The following is a 15,088-nucleotide window of genomic DNA, read 5'->3' as shown; positions in this document are numbered from 1 at the left end:
ATGATATGAAATTCTGCAATTTTCAAAGAAATCATTCCTTTTTTAGTAAATAGGGTAGACATTTGGATAAAATCAAACTTTTTTGTTCAAAGAGAAGGAACAGACTTCCCCTGAAAAACTGATCAAAACCCAAAACTATTAACAAATTAAAAATCATAAAATGTTCTTAACATCTCAACAAGGTTTATTTAACTTAACTATTTTAAGGCTTATCTGATTTTATTGGAACAGTGTCTAAAATTTTTTATTGAACAAGTTTTCATGATTTATCTAAATATATTGGAATGGTAGATTATTTAATAGTGTCGATAATCATAACATGGGAAAAAACTTTCAGGACTGACTTTCAATATTAACCTAGCAGCCTAAAGTATTGTTTTAAGAGCCATTGAAAATTCTACCATTATGAAGAACCTCCTGTTATATTCTTTTTTTTTTTTTTTGGTGAGGAAGATCAACCCTGAACTAACATCAGTGCCAATCCTTCTCTTTTTGATGAGGAAGACTGGCCCTGAGCTAACATCCACGCTGATCATCCTCCACTTTATGTGGGACGCTACCACAGCATGGCCTGACAAGCGGTGTGTCAGTGCGCGCCCGGGATCCGAACCTGGGCCGCCAGCAGCAGAGTGCGCACACTTAACTGCTGCGCCATGGGGCTGGCCCCCCTCCTGTTATATTCTTATCTGTTTTTTGCCAACTAGTGTGCAAATGAAAATCTAAACCTATCAACTGACTAGCTGCTGTGTTATGTTAGAAGATGAGGGTTCTCGTTCTGTTTTGCTTAACATTGTGTTTGAACAATATCTTTTGCTTGAAAATGTAGCCATGGAACTCTATGAATTGTGAAAGGTGAACTGTTAACACTAGTGGCCTATTAAACTTTCACAGAGTCACAATTTTATTTTCTTACTTTTGTTTTAGGGGCTTCCTGGTCCTCCAGGGCCACCTGGGGAAGGTGGAAAGCCAGGTGACCAGGTAAGTTTTTAAATAATAAGAATAGTAATACTAAAAATTGCTGGCTCATAATATCACTTATTGTGTGTGAGGCTCTGTTCTGGTTTGCTGTACATATATTATCTCTTTTAATCTTCAAAACAACCCTATGAACTAGGTACTATTATTATGCCCATTTTACAGATGAGGAAAATGAGGCACACAGATGTTAGGTAATTTTCCCAAAGTCACACAGCTGATATGATTTGAACCCAGATTAAATGCTTCCCAAGACTGTGTTCTGAATCACTAAATAAATCTTACCACAACTTTACAGTTTTACTGAAGGCTTTGTAAATGGTTAAGAACAGATATTAACCATTTTATTTCTGTCATTTTACTGGCGCATAGGCTTATTTAATTTATTTTTCTTTGAATGATTCCTTCATTCAACTGTTCATTCCTTCATTTAACTGTTCAACAAATATTTGCAGAGCACTCTGTGCTTACCTTTACTAAGCCCAGGCCTTAACCAATTGAACAAAATGGACATGGACCTTGCCCTTATATTACATTATAGTAAGAGATAGAGAGTGTAGGAAGACAGTTACAATAGTAGTGTGTTCTACATGCTAGAGTAGGGGAGGCATTGAGTGTAGGGAAACAGAAGATCCAACTAATTCAGACTTTGGGGTTAGGAAAAGTTTCCCGGACAAAGTAATATCTTTAATGAGATCTGAAGGATGAATGATGGTAAGTGGCGAGGAGGAAAGGTAAGAAAATAATCCAGGAAATGGAAACAGCAGGTGCAAAGGCTTGCTGATCAAATTAAGGCACTGAAAAAAGTTTGGTAAGTCAAGAATATGGAGGACAACTTGAGGAGGGTGGAAATGAGGTGGGAGGGGTGAATCAGGGGCCAGATTATGGAGAGTCCTAACGTGAGTCTAATTTGTTCTTATTATTAGAGTAATGGGAGCTAATGCAGGACTTTTAATTAGGGAGTAATACTATTAGATTTGGGTTTTAGGAAGATCGTGCCACAGCGAAACAATAAATTTTGAGAGATAAGACTGGAGGCCTACTTGATACAGTTATTATCTTTATCAAAGAGAGAAGTGTTAAATAACAAACTTTCCTTAAGAACAAACTTTTAATGTAGTCATGACTGCACTAGTTTGAACCCACAAGTCCTAGTAGTGTGTTGTCCATATTGTATATTCAAGAAATATTTACTAAACTGAATTGAATTGGTTGTATTTAAAAGTACAGCACTTCATTGTTTTTAATTTCATTTTCCTCTATTAAAACTTTTTCACATTCCATTAGGAAATAAAAGGCCTTATCAAGTATTTTGTTGTCTCTGCATAAAAACCAATGTATTATCTTTGTGAGATAATATTTTGCATATTCTCATTGCCAAAAAGTCAAACATTCAGGTATAATATAAATTTTTCTGGAATAGTATTTTCATTCGATGTATGTGACATCACCTCATGTATAAAAGTGCATACATTTTTCATTCTTCAATATTGTGGGCTTAGCCAGACTTCTAATAGTACATTAAAAGAAATTAGGTGTATGATCTGGAAATGTTTCTAATAAATACCTGAAATTTAGCTCAAAGCTTTTCTTTCAATCTTTAAAAATGTATTTTTAGGGGGTCCCTGGAGATCCCGGAGCAGTTGGCCCGCTAGGACCTAGAGTAAGTATTTTCTCTTCGTGATTAACTTTGTTTCCATTGGCTTTAGTTTAAAAATGCATCTTTTATCTTAAACTGGGCTTTATTTTAAGCATTAAAATTCTTCTGCTTGATGAAAATCAATCTTACAAGGAATATTTTGTGTTGAGAAACTAGCGTATCCTTACTTCATTTCTTATCACTAAATTAGAAAATCGAGCCTTAATAATTGCTCATTTCCAAATTTTTCTCCAGTAGAAGCCATTTTTCAGATTTCCAGAAACATTTTTCACCCATTTTTAGATCAAGCACTGAGACTGTTTGACATTCCAATGTTGTGCTAGGGAGAACGAGGAAATCCGGGGGAAAGAGGAGAACCAGGAATAACTGGACTCCCTGGTGAGAAGGGCATGGCTGGAGGACACGGTCCTGATGGCCCAAAAGTAAGTATGGTTGTGAGCTCAGTATTTAAAAATGATCTAAAATTACTGCTCAATAAACGTACGATTGTACCAGAGTGTACTGCTCTTGTTTTTGCAGGGCGTTTGATTATATAATTTTCTTCTTCAACAAATATTTAATGAGTACCTACTAGGCTTACCCTTGGCACTAAAGAGTCAGCTAAAAAGGACTCTCTCTTCTGTGATGGGATTTATGGTCTAGTACACATAGTGATATGTTTTCATATATAAACCCATTTCTAATATTTATTTATATAAATTTTACTAATGACTTCCATTAATAAGCAGAAACAAGAAATAGAAAATTGCATAGTTTATTAGGAGGTATTCCTAATCATATGCTCCATTTTCCTTGTCTCAAGTTCCACTATTCTGCTTATTAAATATGTGAAAGTGTGTTGTTTTTGAAATCTGAAAATACAATACATCATAAGGCAAAAATCAGTACCATTTCCTTTTGAGTGCTGTTTTAAGATTGATAGAAGACAATGTGGCCAACTTCAGTGCAAACAACTGAAGTGGAATTTTTCATGATCATACAACATTAGATCCCTTATCATCTTCAAGATCCAGAGTGATTGCATAAGATTGCTTCAATGTAATCCCTGAATGAGCCTGAAAAGCAGCTTAATGGCAGGGTTCATTAGAGAGAGAATGAAATACTTTCTAAATGTATTGTCTTCTTTCTTTATTAGAATCCCTATGATGTTGCCAAAAAAAAAGAAAAAAAAAGGCAACCCTATCATTCTTATTTGAATTGGTACTCAATTTCTCCAAAGAGAAAACTTGAAACATAAACCAACAATCAAAATGGCAACTTCAAATTTTTTTTAATTTAAAAAAATGAACTCAGAGACAATTTTCCCAAATGAAAAATTTAAGCACTAGGTTGAACCGTATGAAATTGCTGAGATTCTATTTTTGACCTACCAAGACAGAAATCCCATGTGGTTCAACCTTAATACCTAGGTAAGCTCACTTATTGTTGGTTCATTGTAGGGCAGTCCAGGACCAACTGGGACCCCTGGAGATACAGGCCCACCAGGCCTTCAAGGTATGCCTGGAGAAAGAGGAATTGCAGGAATTCATGGCCCCAAGGGTGACAGAGTAAGTCTGGTTTTTGTATTCATTCATTTACACTTTCTACTGATAATGATTTCCTGGGCAGACTTGTACTTCTACCATCCTGAGTCACAAGTCATTCATTCATTCATTCCTTCAATATACATTTATTGAGAAAATGCACAGTGCCAGGCATTGTTCTAAGCTCAAGGAGATACAGCTACGAACAGAAGAGATAAGCCCCTGCTCTTATGAAGCTTTCATGCAAGTGTGGGAAAAAGACAATTAAATGAATAAATGATGTTTTGTGTGTTTTCCCAGGGTGGCGTAGGAGAGAAAGGTGCTGAAGGCACAGCTGGAAATGATGGAGCGAGAGTAAGTGAAACCATTCCTTTACCAGCCGGGCTAGAAATCGACATCCTCATTATCATATGAATTTGCCCGAACTTTCCAAAATAAAGTTCATCACGTTTCCATGGTGGTCAGGATTCGGAGAATGATGAAATTTGAGATTTGATGTTGGTCAACCATGGATACTCATTTTGCTTCCCTTGAATTAGAGCAAGCCAAAAAGTAAAGTCATTGTTGAGAGAATGAATACAACACATTTTTATTGTGCTCATAGGATCAGTCCTTTAAGCAGTGGGATCCTCTTTATCTTTGCCTATCGTCTTTTTATTTCATGTGCAATGTTTGTTTCTATTAAAATGCCGATCTAATGAGCTGTCCCAGACTTCACTCCAGTGCAGGCACGTAAAGTTTTGTAGAGCAGCCAAAGTTGTGATGACCGTTTCTCAACATAGTGGATGTTAGGGCTGAGAAAATTACTGCCCGATGAGTCATCATAGTGCTTTCATCAATAAAGAGGCTGAATAAGTGAACTGTAAAGAAGGATGGTTGACCCCAAAGCATTGTTTAATATCATGTCAGAAACTGACATTTAACAAGCTTTAGGTCCTCAAATTTGAATGCATTTGCAATTCTAAGAATAATCAGACGGAAAATATATTTTCAGACATGAATGATTCTGTCATGTAAGAGCAGATAGTTACAGTCGCTGAGACATTCAACATTTCCTAGAATAGTTCCTGATAGTTGATAAATGATTTGTGTCAGTGAGACATGGTTTGTGGTTAATTGTCCTGTTGTGCCCTGGCAATAGCAGTTATGCTACAAAAAAAGAGATCACGCTGAGCTGCTGTTAATACATTGATTATATTAGCTTCTAATTAAAAAAATAAAGTAAAATATAGAAAAGTTTTAGCCTTAGTGGTAATTATCCCTTTTTTCTTTTTATGAAAAGCTAATTGAGGGTGAAACAGTTTAGCAAATTATGAACACAAAATGTCTCTTGCCTTTTATTTAAATCTAATATTTGATTTAATATTTCAAAAACAATCTTAAGTAAATCTGGTATATGGTTTGTATTTTACATCATGACTGGTCTGGATTGCGTAGTAAGTAGTGCAATACTGTTTGAAGGAGTGACACATTGACAGTTTATTTTAAGGGGAAACTTGAAATATGTATCTATTGTTCCTATGAATTACTTTGAAAATGAAATGTAATAGGACCAAGACTTAAGCAATGACTGCTTTATTTTTAGTGAGGGCAACACAGTGTTTTAGGGAAAAAGCAGACCAGAGCATTCACTGTAATCTTATAGTAAAGGAAAAAAAATGAATAACATGTTTTCTCTCTATGAAAAAAAAATGTCTGTGAATTTAATGAAGTGATCTTTATATTAATCAAATCCTTTAAGGAGGTATGTTAGGTAAATTATTGGAAGAATATTGTTTCATTATAGATCCAGAGAATGTAAGATCACAGTTTTCTCCTGTTCTAGTCAAAAATATAAAATTAAAAAGTCATTTTTGCTCCTCAAATCTCTTCAGTAATGCATTCAGAAATTAAATGACAAAAGAATATTTGGGCTGCATTTGAAGAGGCAGTACACAAATTTTGAGAGAAAACTTGTTTTAGAAAGGACTCCTCTATAGTCCAGCAGTTTAAAGGTTGTGACCAATGTCAAGAAGACTCAGGTTCTTCCCCATGTGGTGGCTCCCCTGTGCTCTGAGCCAAAGAACCCCACCGACCTCAGTGTAGCTGGTAGTAACGTTCCTTTTCATCTCAGGGAAATGTAGAAAATGGAATGCTTTAGCACAATTTCACTTTTTTTTAAATACAAAGAGTGATATTTCACTAGTATATTATAATTGAACAATATAATATTCTATTCAAAGGAAGAAAAGCCTCCCTTCAATCTATACTCAAACTTCAGATAGTTATTAGCAACATGAAATAGGCTAAGACACAGAGGAACCCTGTTGAAGAATAGTATTAATTTAGAACTAGTGTTTGAAGACATTATACATGGATGAGCTGGATGAAAGAGATTAAAACGTTTTGTGGAGAAAATCCGGTGGAAATTGATTGAAAACTCTTGAGAATATACAGATTATATCATATGCTATAGATAATGTTTTGCAAAAGCAGTTAAGCTATAATAGAATAGTCCCTTCTTTGTTTGCTGTTTAAACATTGGAGATTTCTGTGCATTCGTTTCCTCAGCGTGCCTACGTTCTGTTCATTGACAGGGTCTTCCAGGTCCCTTGGGTCCTCCAGGTCCTGCAGGTCCCACTGGAGAAAAGGTAATGTCCTAAAGTGTTATTTTGTGGACTGAGAATTATGAGGTCTGGCTCTTTCTCATGTTTTCTCTTTTATAGAATATGGTAGTTGGGCTAGATCATCGCAGAGTGGTCCCTCATTATCTGCCCCGCACACAGTGCCCAGCATCCTGCAATTGTGTCATGTTTTGCTATCGCTTTGGATAATAACCATCTAAAATTTTCTTTCTAGGGTGAACCTGGTCCTCGAGGTTTAGTTGGTCCTCCTGGCTCCCGTGGCAATCCTGTAAGTGACAGTATTTTGATGTTCTTTAGTATAAGATTGAGCAGTAAACAATTCATTATTTTGTCTTGATATTTATTTTAAACCATGCCCATTGGATTAGGTTATTTATGACTTAATGGTTTTCAACTTTTGCTTTTCTCATTAAATTTAAAAAAATTTTCACTATATTATTTCTATGCAATCTATTAAGTCTAGGTAAGCAGCTCATTTACTAAATAATTAAGAAGCTTCTTTGAGACTTCAGACCTTGGAAATTTTGTTCTATAGCCCTTATCTCTATATCACCATGAAGAGTCTTCCTCAAGCAATATGTCTAATTTCTCTATTTGTATATTTCAAGACACTACAAATTTATATAATTGTATTTTTAAATACTATTCCTGTTCAGAATAATGCGTGAAAGCTACCGTAATCTTTGTTTTCTCCCAGGGTTCTCGTGGTGAAAACGGCCCTACTGGGGCTGTTGGTTTTGCTGGACCCCAGGTATGATTTTCAAATATCTCTAATTTACAACTAACAGTCCTCTTGTTATAACAATGAGTTGAATTAATTATCACTCATATTTTAAGGTATATTAAGATTCTGGAATGTTTATAGTTTTCTAGGCAACATTCTCATTTTAGACACATTTTTTTCATAGACTGGCACAAAAATGGATGAATTTGCATGATTTCAAATTGTGTGCTTAAATAAAAATGTGGTGGGATAACATTTTTTCAGACTGTCTTCAAAGATCTCATCAGGACATTTTTTTCTTCTATGTTTTAATACTGATTACAAAGCACCATTTTACAACAAATGATTAAATGAGATGTTAGTAATAATTACTGTGACATAATTTGTCTATAAGTGTTATAATCAATTGCTTATTTATACAATTGACATAGGGCCCTGACGGGCAGCCTGGAGTAAAAGGTGAACCTGGAGAGCCCGGACAGAAGGGTGATGCTGGCTCTCCTGGACCACAAGGTCTAGCAGGATCCCCAGGCCCTCATGTAAGTTAAAAAAAAAAGACACAACTTGAGTCCAGCGCCCAAGTTTAGACCTTGTGTTTAGGCCATTTGGCTTTACTACAGTGATCTTTTGTTTGTTTCTTTCCATTTAGGGTCCTAATGGTGTTCCTGGACTAAAAGGTGGTCGAGGAACTCAGGGTCCACCTGTGAGTTGATGTGGGGCTCTGGGAATTACATACAGCTAGTCACAGATATCTAGTACTTCACGGCTGCTTTAAAGTTAATCTCAAGCTACAACAACAAATTTTTACCTGTATAACTATACTGTAATAGAAAAGTCACTTAACTTAGATGGAGATCTGGATTAAAATTAGTTTTATGATCTTGGAGACTCAGCTGCCTCATACGTAACATAAATAATGTATTACCTATGGAAGAGGTAATGAAAAATGTGGGAAGAACTTTATATAATTCTGTTATATAAAATGTTAATGTAATTGTAGCCCTAGCCTTGAATGTACGTGTATATGTTCAAGATAAGTGGAAAGTAGAGAGAGGAATGTGGAGAGAGGAAAATAGCGTCCTTCCTACCAATTAATCCTGATCTATTCTCAAAAACATAGGATACAAGAAAAAAATATATTGGTCACAAGAAAGGGAATATGAAGGCCTATATCCCTATGAAAAAAAAAGATCCCAGAAAGTATATGAAACTAATTGTTATTTTAAAATTGCTCATGTGATATTATATTTTTAGGGTGCTACAGGATTTCCTGGTTCTGCCGGGAGAGTTGGACCTCCAGGCCCCACTGTAAGTCAATTCAATAACTCAAATAATTGATAGTGGAATTATTACACACACACACACAAATGTATAAAAACACACATGTATGTACATATTATATAGATATACACACAAATATTTGAGTTATTATTTATTCTTTTATTTAATCCCTTAATGATTTGTTATCTCATGTTAACAACTCTCATCCCAATTCTGTGGAGAAAACCCGGTACTGGTATGTTGGTACTGGTACTGTACCAGTATACTGGCATGTTATCAATGCAAATTCATCTTTAATCATCCAATATTTCTTGGAGTAGCTTATTTGCAAGTCCTTTTTAGCCCCAATGTTAGACTATTATTCCATTTGGGTACTAAATACTAACAATATTATGTGCCAATAATCATTTCCTTCAGTTAGGAAGCATCTCTGAAACTTTGTTTAATAAATGTTATTCTTTCATTATAAGATCAGGTCAGACAGAATAAAATGTTATATATTCATTGTTGGAGCAGAACCTTAAGAAGTTTGAAAATTCAAGTTAATTTCAGCACTCTTTTAATAATGACCCAAAGGTAATTGTCTGCAAATGATTCAGCTTTTCTCCTGGGGAATGAATCTGCAGCTGTGTTTTGTTTAATTTTGTTTAAATCCACTGAATGATTGATTATCTAATGGAAAAAATGGACCCGTGAGGCTTGGGACTCTGCCTCTGAGGCAGAGACCATTGCATCTGGTCCTCTAACATGGCTTTCACTTCGCCCTCCTGGGTTCCTTTCTATCTTATGCTAGGGAGCTCCAGGACCTGCAGGGCCTTTAGGGGAACCCGGGAAGGAGGGACCACCAGGTCTTCGTGGGGACCCTGGCTCTCATGGCCGAGTGGGAGATCGAGGACCAGCTGGCCCCCCTGGTGGCCCAGGAGACAAAGGCGACCCAGGAGAAGATGGACAACCTGTGAGTTTGGTATCTTTGTTCAGACTGCCTCTAACTGAGATATTTACTAATAGAAATCCGTAATAATCACTGCCACAAAGAAACTGTTTATACGTTATCCTGAGTACTTTCATAAATCCATTAGGTGCATTTTGCCCCATAGGTTTTTAATTAACAGTTTTCTGCTCTAGAAAAAATGTATATGTATGGATATAAAAATATAACAGTAAGGGATATGGTGTTAAAAAACTAAAAAAGAAAACACTCTGTTAAAAATCTGCAGTATATGCAGAAAATTTTTAAAAAGCACATTATTTTATTTAATATCTAAATGCTTCTGAACATTAGTGTGTTTAAATAGATCACTATTTCTTTTCTTTATTTTTAAAATTTTTTTTGTTTTTTTAAAAAGAGAAAAAATATTTGCCTGAGTAGTTACCTCTTTTATTCCATCAATATTCACATTAGTCTTCAAGTTCCCATCCAACTAATGAGCCATTTTCACCTTTAAATAATGCTAGAGGCTCTGTGTGGATTACAAATTATGACTACTCATGTACAGTATGGTTTTAGAAAATGGGGAACATTTCTAATACCAAAAAACCTGTAAAGCTTGCATATAGTTTTACCCTGGAGAATTTCTAATTAGTAGTTTATCCTTAAACTTAGGGTCCAGATGGTCCCCCTGGTCCAGCTGGAACGACTGGACAAAGAGGAATTGTTGGCATGCCTGGACAGCGTGGAGAGAGAGGCATGCCCGGTCTGCCAGGCCCAGCGGTGAGTTGCTATATTGGTCAATATTTAATTTGATTATGTACAATATAATTTGTGAAGAGAAAATTTATCATGGTTCTTTTTTGTTCTTGTTGTTTAGTAGACTTCCAGTCTTCTTGAGACACAAATTCTGAGTATCTTAAAAGCCTTTTGACTTTAAATGTCAAATTCTTTACTTAAGTACCTTACAAAGTCTTTGAAAAATATATTTATTTAACCTTGGAACTAGAGAAGTAGACAAATAAGGATACAGATTTTTGGTGACTCTAAATCTTTCTTCAAAGATGAAAAATATCCATGGAGCTAGAGAAGGGGGATAATCTCCTAGTGAGTAGATAGCCTCTTTTTAAATAAACATGCCTAACAAAAACGTCCATATTTCACAGTTCAGAGGGTAAGTTTTCATAAACCATTAAAGGGCAGAAATAATTGAGCTAAAGTAATATTGGAGGTGAAAGTAGGGTGAACCATAAAGAACTCTGAAAGTAATCTCCTGTTCCCTGGAGAGTGCTAAGAATCTCATATTCCCTGGCATATGGATGAAAGTTTGACTCACGGTTAGCTTTGAAGAGACTAAATTTTACTGCTGAAAGTTTACATGGTTGAGAACAAAATAAATGATGTTTTCATATGGAATGTAAATGGAGAGATGTACTTCTGGGACCTTGGAACTGGGGGACACGTGGGTAGAGATCTGAAACCAGCAAACCAGGGGTTAAGGGATGACTTATTGTTAGCAGAAGTGAGCCAAGAACCTGGAAGCAAAATCTCCCAATAGTGAGACCGAAGTGCCAGGATATAGAAATAAAGTGAGCAGACAAAGCAGAAGTGAGTAAGGATGAGCATGTCTTACTAGTGACGCAGATTCCAGAAGGGCAGCCAGAACTGATCATAGAACACCAGATTAGAACCCAAAATGCACACCTGAGTGTGTGGCAAGGGATACTTTTTAGTCCTTTTAATATGTCACGGACTGTGGGCATGCCTCTGAGAAGGCACTACAGTGACATGGAAGTTGTGGGATAATGGACGATTGTTACTGTAGTAGGAGCTACTGAACTGCCATTTGAATACACATAGCTTGTATGTGAACTGGTATTCTTAAGTTTCTTCAGAAGTGGTTGACAAATTTATACTTTTATTTCAGGGCACACCAGGAAAAGTAGGACCAACTGGTGCACCAGGAGACAAAGGTCCACCTGGACCCGTGGGCCCCCCAGGCTCTAACGGCCCTGTGGGGGAACCTGGCCCTGAAGTGAGTACTGCAGTGAAACAACTCTCCTCTCCTTATCTGGGTGTCCAGGGGACAATTTTTTATTTAGAAATCAATTTAGAAGTCTAGAAACTGATTGTACATTTGGGCTGAAGGAAGTTTCTTAGTGATGTTATTTGATGTCCTCTGCCTCCCTAAAGAGTTGACTAAATGATGACGTTAAGGGAAAGGTAGTGAGACTGGTGTGTGTGCACTGACCTTCATCTAGTCTGGAGCCAGTATTTTAGTTGATTTAGGTTGTTGCTAAATTGTTTTGAAAGTGAAAGGACACATCCATTCATCTTTCCCTTGTTATTATTTCATTCTGTAACGGCATATTTGTCAAAATTGCCAAGTTTTATGGTGATAGGATTAATGTAAATATTACAGCTTGTGAAAAGGGCAAAGTTAAGTAGAGATCATTTTATGTAAATATCACTATGAAGTAACGTTATGAATGTTGTGTTTCGTAAGGCTCTTTTGAGTGGATTTTAGTTTTTGAAAGGTAGTTTGAGAACTTATAGTTTGGAATCTTCCCTGTGCAGTGCTTTAATGGGTAAATCACTAGTTAATGTCACATTTTCTTGAAAGAAACAATCAATGCCTTTCAGAGCAATTTTTAATCAAATGGTAAAAACATAGTTCTAAAAAAAATCAAAATAAAATAGAAGGAGAAGACTATATACTTTAAAAAAAAGTAATTTAATATCATGTAAACAGCATTTGTTTTATTTCAAAACTTTAAGGATATTACTTGGATAAGTTTAAGAAGTAAAAGGGAGAAAAACCATTCACTGGTAATACAAACGAAACGTAAAATACCAAATGTAATTGTCATCTATTTATTTCAAGGAATTGGAGGATTTTTCTTCCTTTTTTAAAATAAAATGAAGAATTTAGATTAAGTGCAGGAGGCATGCCAGGAGGAATGCCTGGGACTTCCCACTGGTGGAGGTTCTCCATCAGGTGGTACCTCACCTGGGCCCACAATTAAAGAGGTTGATTGAGCCAACCTGAGCATAGATTTAGCATTATTCCACACAAAACACTGAAGGACACAAATTTGTAGCAAATTCCATGGCAGTTTTAAAGTTGAGCTGCTATAGTACATAACTGGGCATTCTTAAGACTTGAATATGGGATATGTGTGTGGGGAAAGGAAATAACATTGGCCTTTATAAGATTGTATTGTAAGTAGAAAATGCAATGTCTTAAATAAAACTGTGTTTCAAATTGGTGCACACACAGAGAGAAAAATAAGAAGGTGTTAATAATTTTACAACCAATTCAGAGTAATAGAAAAAATGGCAGAAGCATTTCTTCCACTGAAATTTCCATAAATGTTAATTTATAGTTTATAGTAGAAAGGTGGAAAATATGCTGTAATATTTCTGGCAATTGGAATGAGATTATTTTCATTACTCAGTTAATTCACTTTTCAAATATGATTTTTTATAGGGTCCGGCTGGTAATGATGGTACCCCAGGACGGGATGGTGCTGTGGGAGAACGTGTAAGGACAATTTCACTGATTAAAAAGTCTGGAGTAATGTAAATTTGAAATCTTTGTAATACTAAAAAGTAAAAAAACTACACTTTCTTCTCATAGCTCCAATGCAGCCCTGATTTTTTCTGATAGTAGCAACCTTTTTTGTAATGTCATAATTTTGGTAGATCTTATTGAAATGAGATTTGAATTCAGAGCAAAAGGAGATGACATTTTTTTTAACAGTAGGAAAGCACATTGCTTTCGTATTTGGTGCAACATGAAGGCTTTGGATAAAGATATACATGAAGCAGTCTAAATTGCAAGCTCATTCACAGAAGTGTGGAAGCAGAAATAAAGCTGTGTGAACTTCTCTACTCACCTCCTAAAGCGAATGCTCCATGAGGAAATAAACCATGTGGCTTTCTAAGTATTGTATATTCCATGATGTGCTTTCAAATTAGACATGTGCTAAACTGCAAATATCCCCAACTTTATCTGAAGCTCCAGTCCCTTTGGGCAGTCACACAGTTGTCTCAGACTACTCATCAGTTCATGGAAGGCAAAAAATAGCCCCTATTCTAATGTCTGTTTTGATCAATGGCTCTTTAAGAGCTCATCCTGTAGCAGAATGAACTTGGGGAAGCCAGACAGACCTGGATTGGAATCTTGATTCCTTAAGTGACTAGCTATGTGATCTTGAACAAATTTTCTGAACCTCAGTTTTCACATACTTTATGATTAATACCTGTACCATTAGACATCTGTGCTTTGAAGAACATATTTAAAGTATCTAGTAGGCACTCAAAGAAAGGCGAAGAAAGAGTTTTGAGGAATCTTGGGGTAAAGCCAGGGAATGCAAATTCTTCTGGTGTCTGGGTTTTTCCCTTGGTCAGGATATTTATCGAGTGCAGTAGCCTTCAAAGATTTTTGCCAATGTACTCCCTGATATAATTTAGAGAGTCTGTGAATCTCTATGCACATTTTAAGTTGCCATCACATTTTATTTTAATCATAAGTTTAAATGGTTGCAAGGGAGGTAATTCTTGCTAAATTCTAACTGTATACATGCTTTCAATATATTTTATTTCAAAATCTTGGAGTTGCCAATTTACCTTATTCAATGTATTATGTATCTGTTCTCTAACTTAACTGCCAAAGTTTATCGGTTGGCAAACTAATCAGTCAAATAAGACAATTTCTGTCAAAAAAAAAAAAGTCTGACTACATTTTTCAAGTCAAATAATTATGCTACTATATGTTCATATAACAATAATCTCACCTCTGACTTCTTAAGGAGACAAGTCAGGTTTGAAGCCTTGTCATAATTGGGTCACCCGGGTAAAATAAAGAGCAACTTCTTCCTTTCCAAATACCTCTCTGCTTTATTCTCAAGTGAACTGTGCATTCTGGAAAAGTCCCTTAGTTTGGTGCCCAGAGGTGTCTACTCCTTGGGGCATTGCACCATAATAAGATTGCAGATGGTATGCTGTCTGCTTTTCTTTTATAAAGTGGAAGAAGGGCAATTATTAAAGAGGAAGAAGACATATGGAGTTGGAAATCTGGAAAATATGGAGTTGAAAATCTGGAAAATGGTTTCTTTAAAATTTTTCCTGTTTTAACACTCTTTGGAAAGCCATTGTTTATCCCAAGTGTATGGATACCCCAGTTTGAAGACTGCTGGGCTAAGAAACATGCTCAATTCTGGAGGTGACCACTCCTATACTCCTATACTATGCGAGTAATAACATGAGAGTAAGGGGAGGGATAAGATCTGAAACTCGGGAGAAATAATCTTATTCTTGTCAGTTTGATGTAATACTAAGAAAATATAAGTAAAATAATCAATAATTTTT

General features: G+C 35.8%; 1 protein-coding gene across 1 annotated transcript in view; it reads left to right on the top strand.

Annotated features, from left to right (window-relative positions):
• The window catches only part of COL5A2 (collagen type V alpha 2 chain), a 144,362-nt gene that overhangs the window by 115,793 nt on the left and 13,481 nt on the right, over window positions 1–15,088 (top strand). The window contains exons 31-45 of the mRNA XM_004426722.3: window positions 925–978; window positions 2,594–2,638; window positions 2,959–3,057; window positions 4,075–4,182; window positions 4,459–4,512; window positions 6,735–6,788; window positions 6,997–7,050; window positions 7,480–7,533; window positions 7,938–8,045; window positions 8,156–8,209; window positions 8,761–8,814; window positions 9,581–9,742; window positions 10,391–10,498; window positions 11,643–11,750; window positions 13,206–13,259. Coding sequence (XP_004426779.2) covers window positions 925–978; window positions 2,594–2,638; window positions 2,959–3,057; window positions 4,075–4,182; window positions 4,459–4,512; window positions 6,735–6,788; window positions 6,997–7,050; window positions 7,480–7,533; window positions 7,938–8,045; window positions 8,156–8,209; window positions 8,761–8,814; window positions 9,581–9,742; window positions 10,391–10,498; window positions 11,643–11,750; window positions 13,206–13,259 — 1,170 coding nt within the window. The remainder of the gene's footprint in view (window positions 1–924; window positions 979–2,593; window positions 2,639–2,958; window positions 3,058–4,074; window positions 4,183–4,458; window positions 4,513–6,734; window positions 6,789–6,996; window positions 7,051–7,479; window positions 7,534–7,937; window positions 8,046–8,155; window positions 8,210–8,760; window positions 8,815–9,580; window positions 9,743–10,390; window positions 10,499–11,642; window positions 11,751–13,205; window positions 13,260–15,088) is intronic.

This window comes from Ceratotherium simum, chromosome 9 (assembly GCF_057802395.1).
Source record: "Ceratotherium simum simum isolate JZ-2026a chromosome 9, ASM5780239v1, whole genome shotgun sequence".
NCBI classification, from domain to species: domain Eukaryota; kingdom Metazoa; phylum Chordata; class Mammalia; order Perissodactyla; family Rhinocerotidae; genus Ceratotherium; species Ceratotherium simum.
This window is presented reverse-complemented; position numbering and strand designations above follow the sequence as displayed.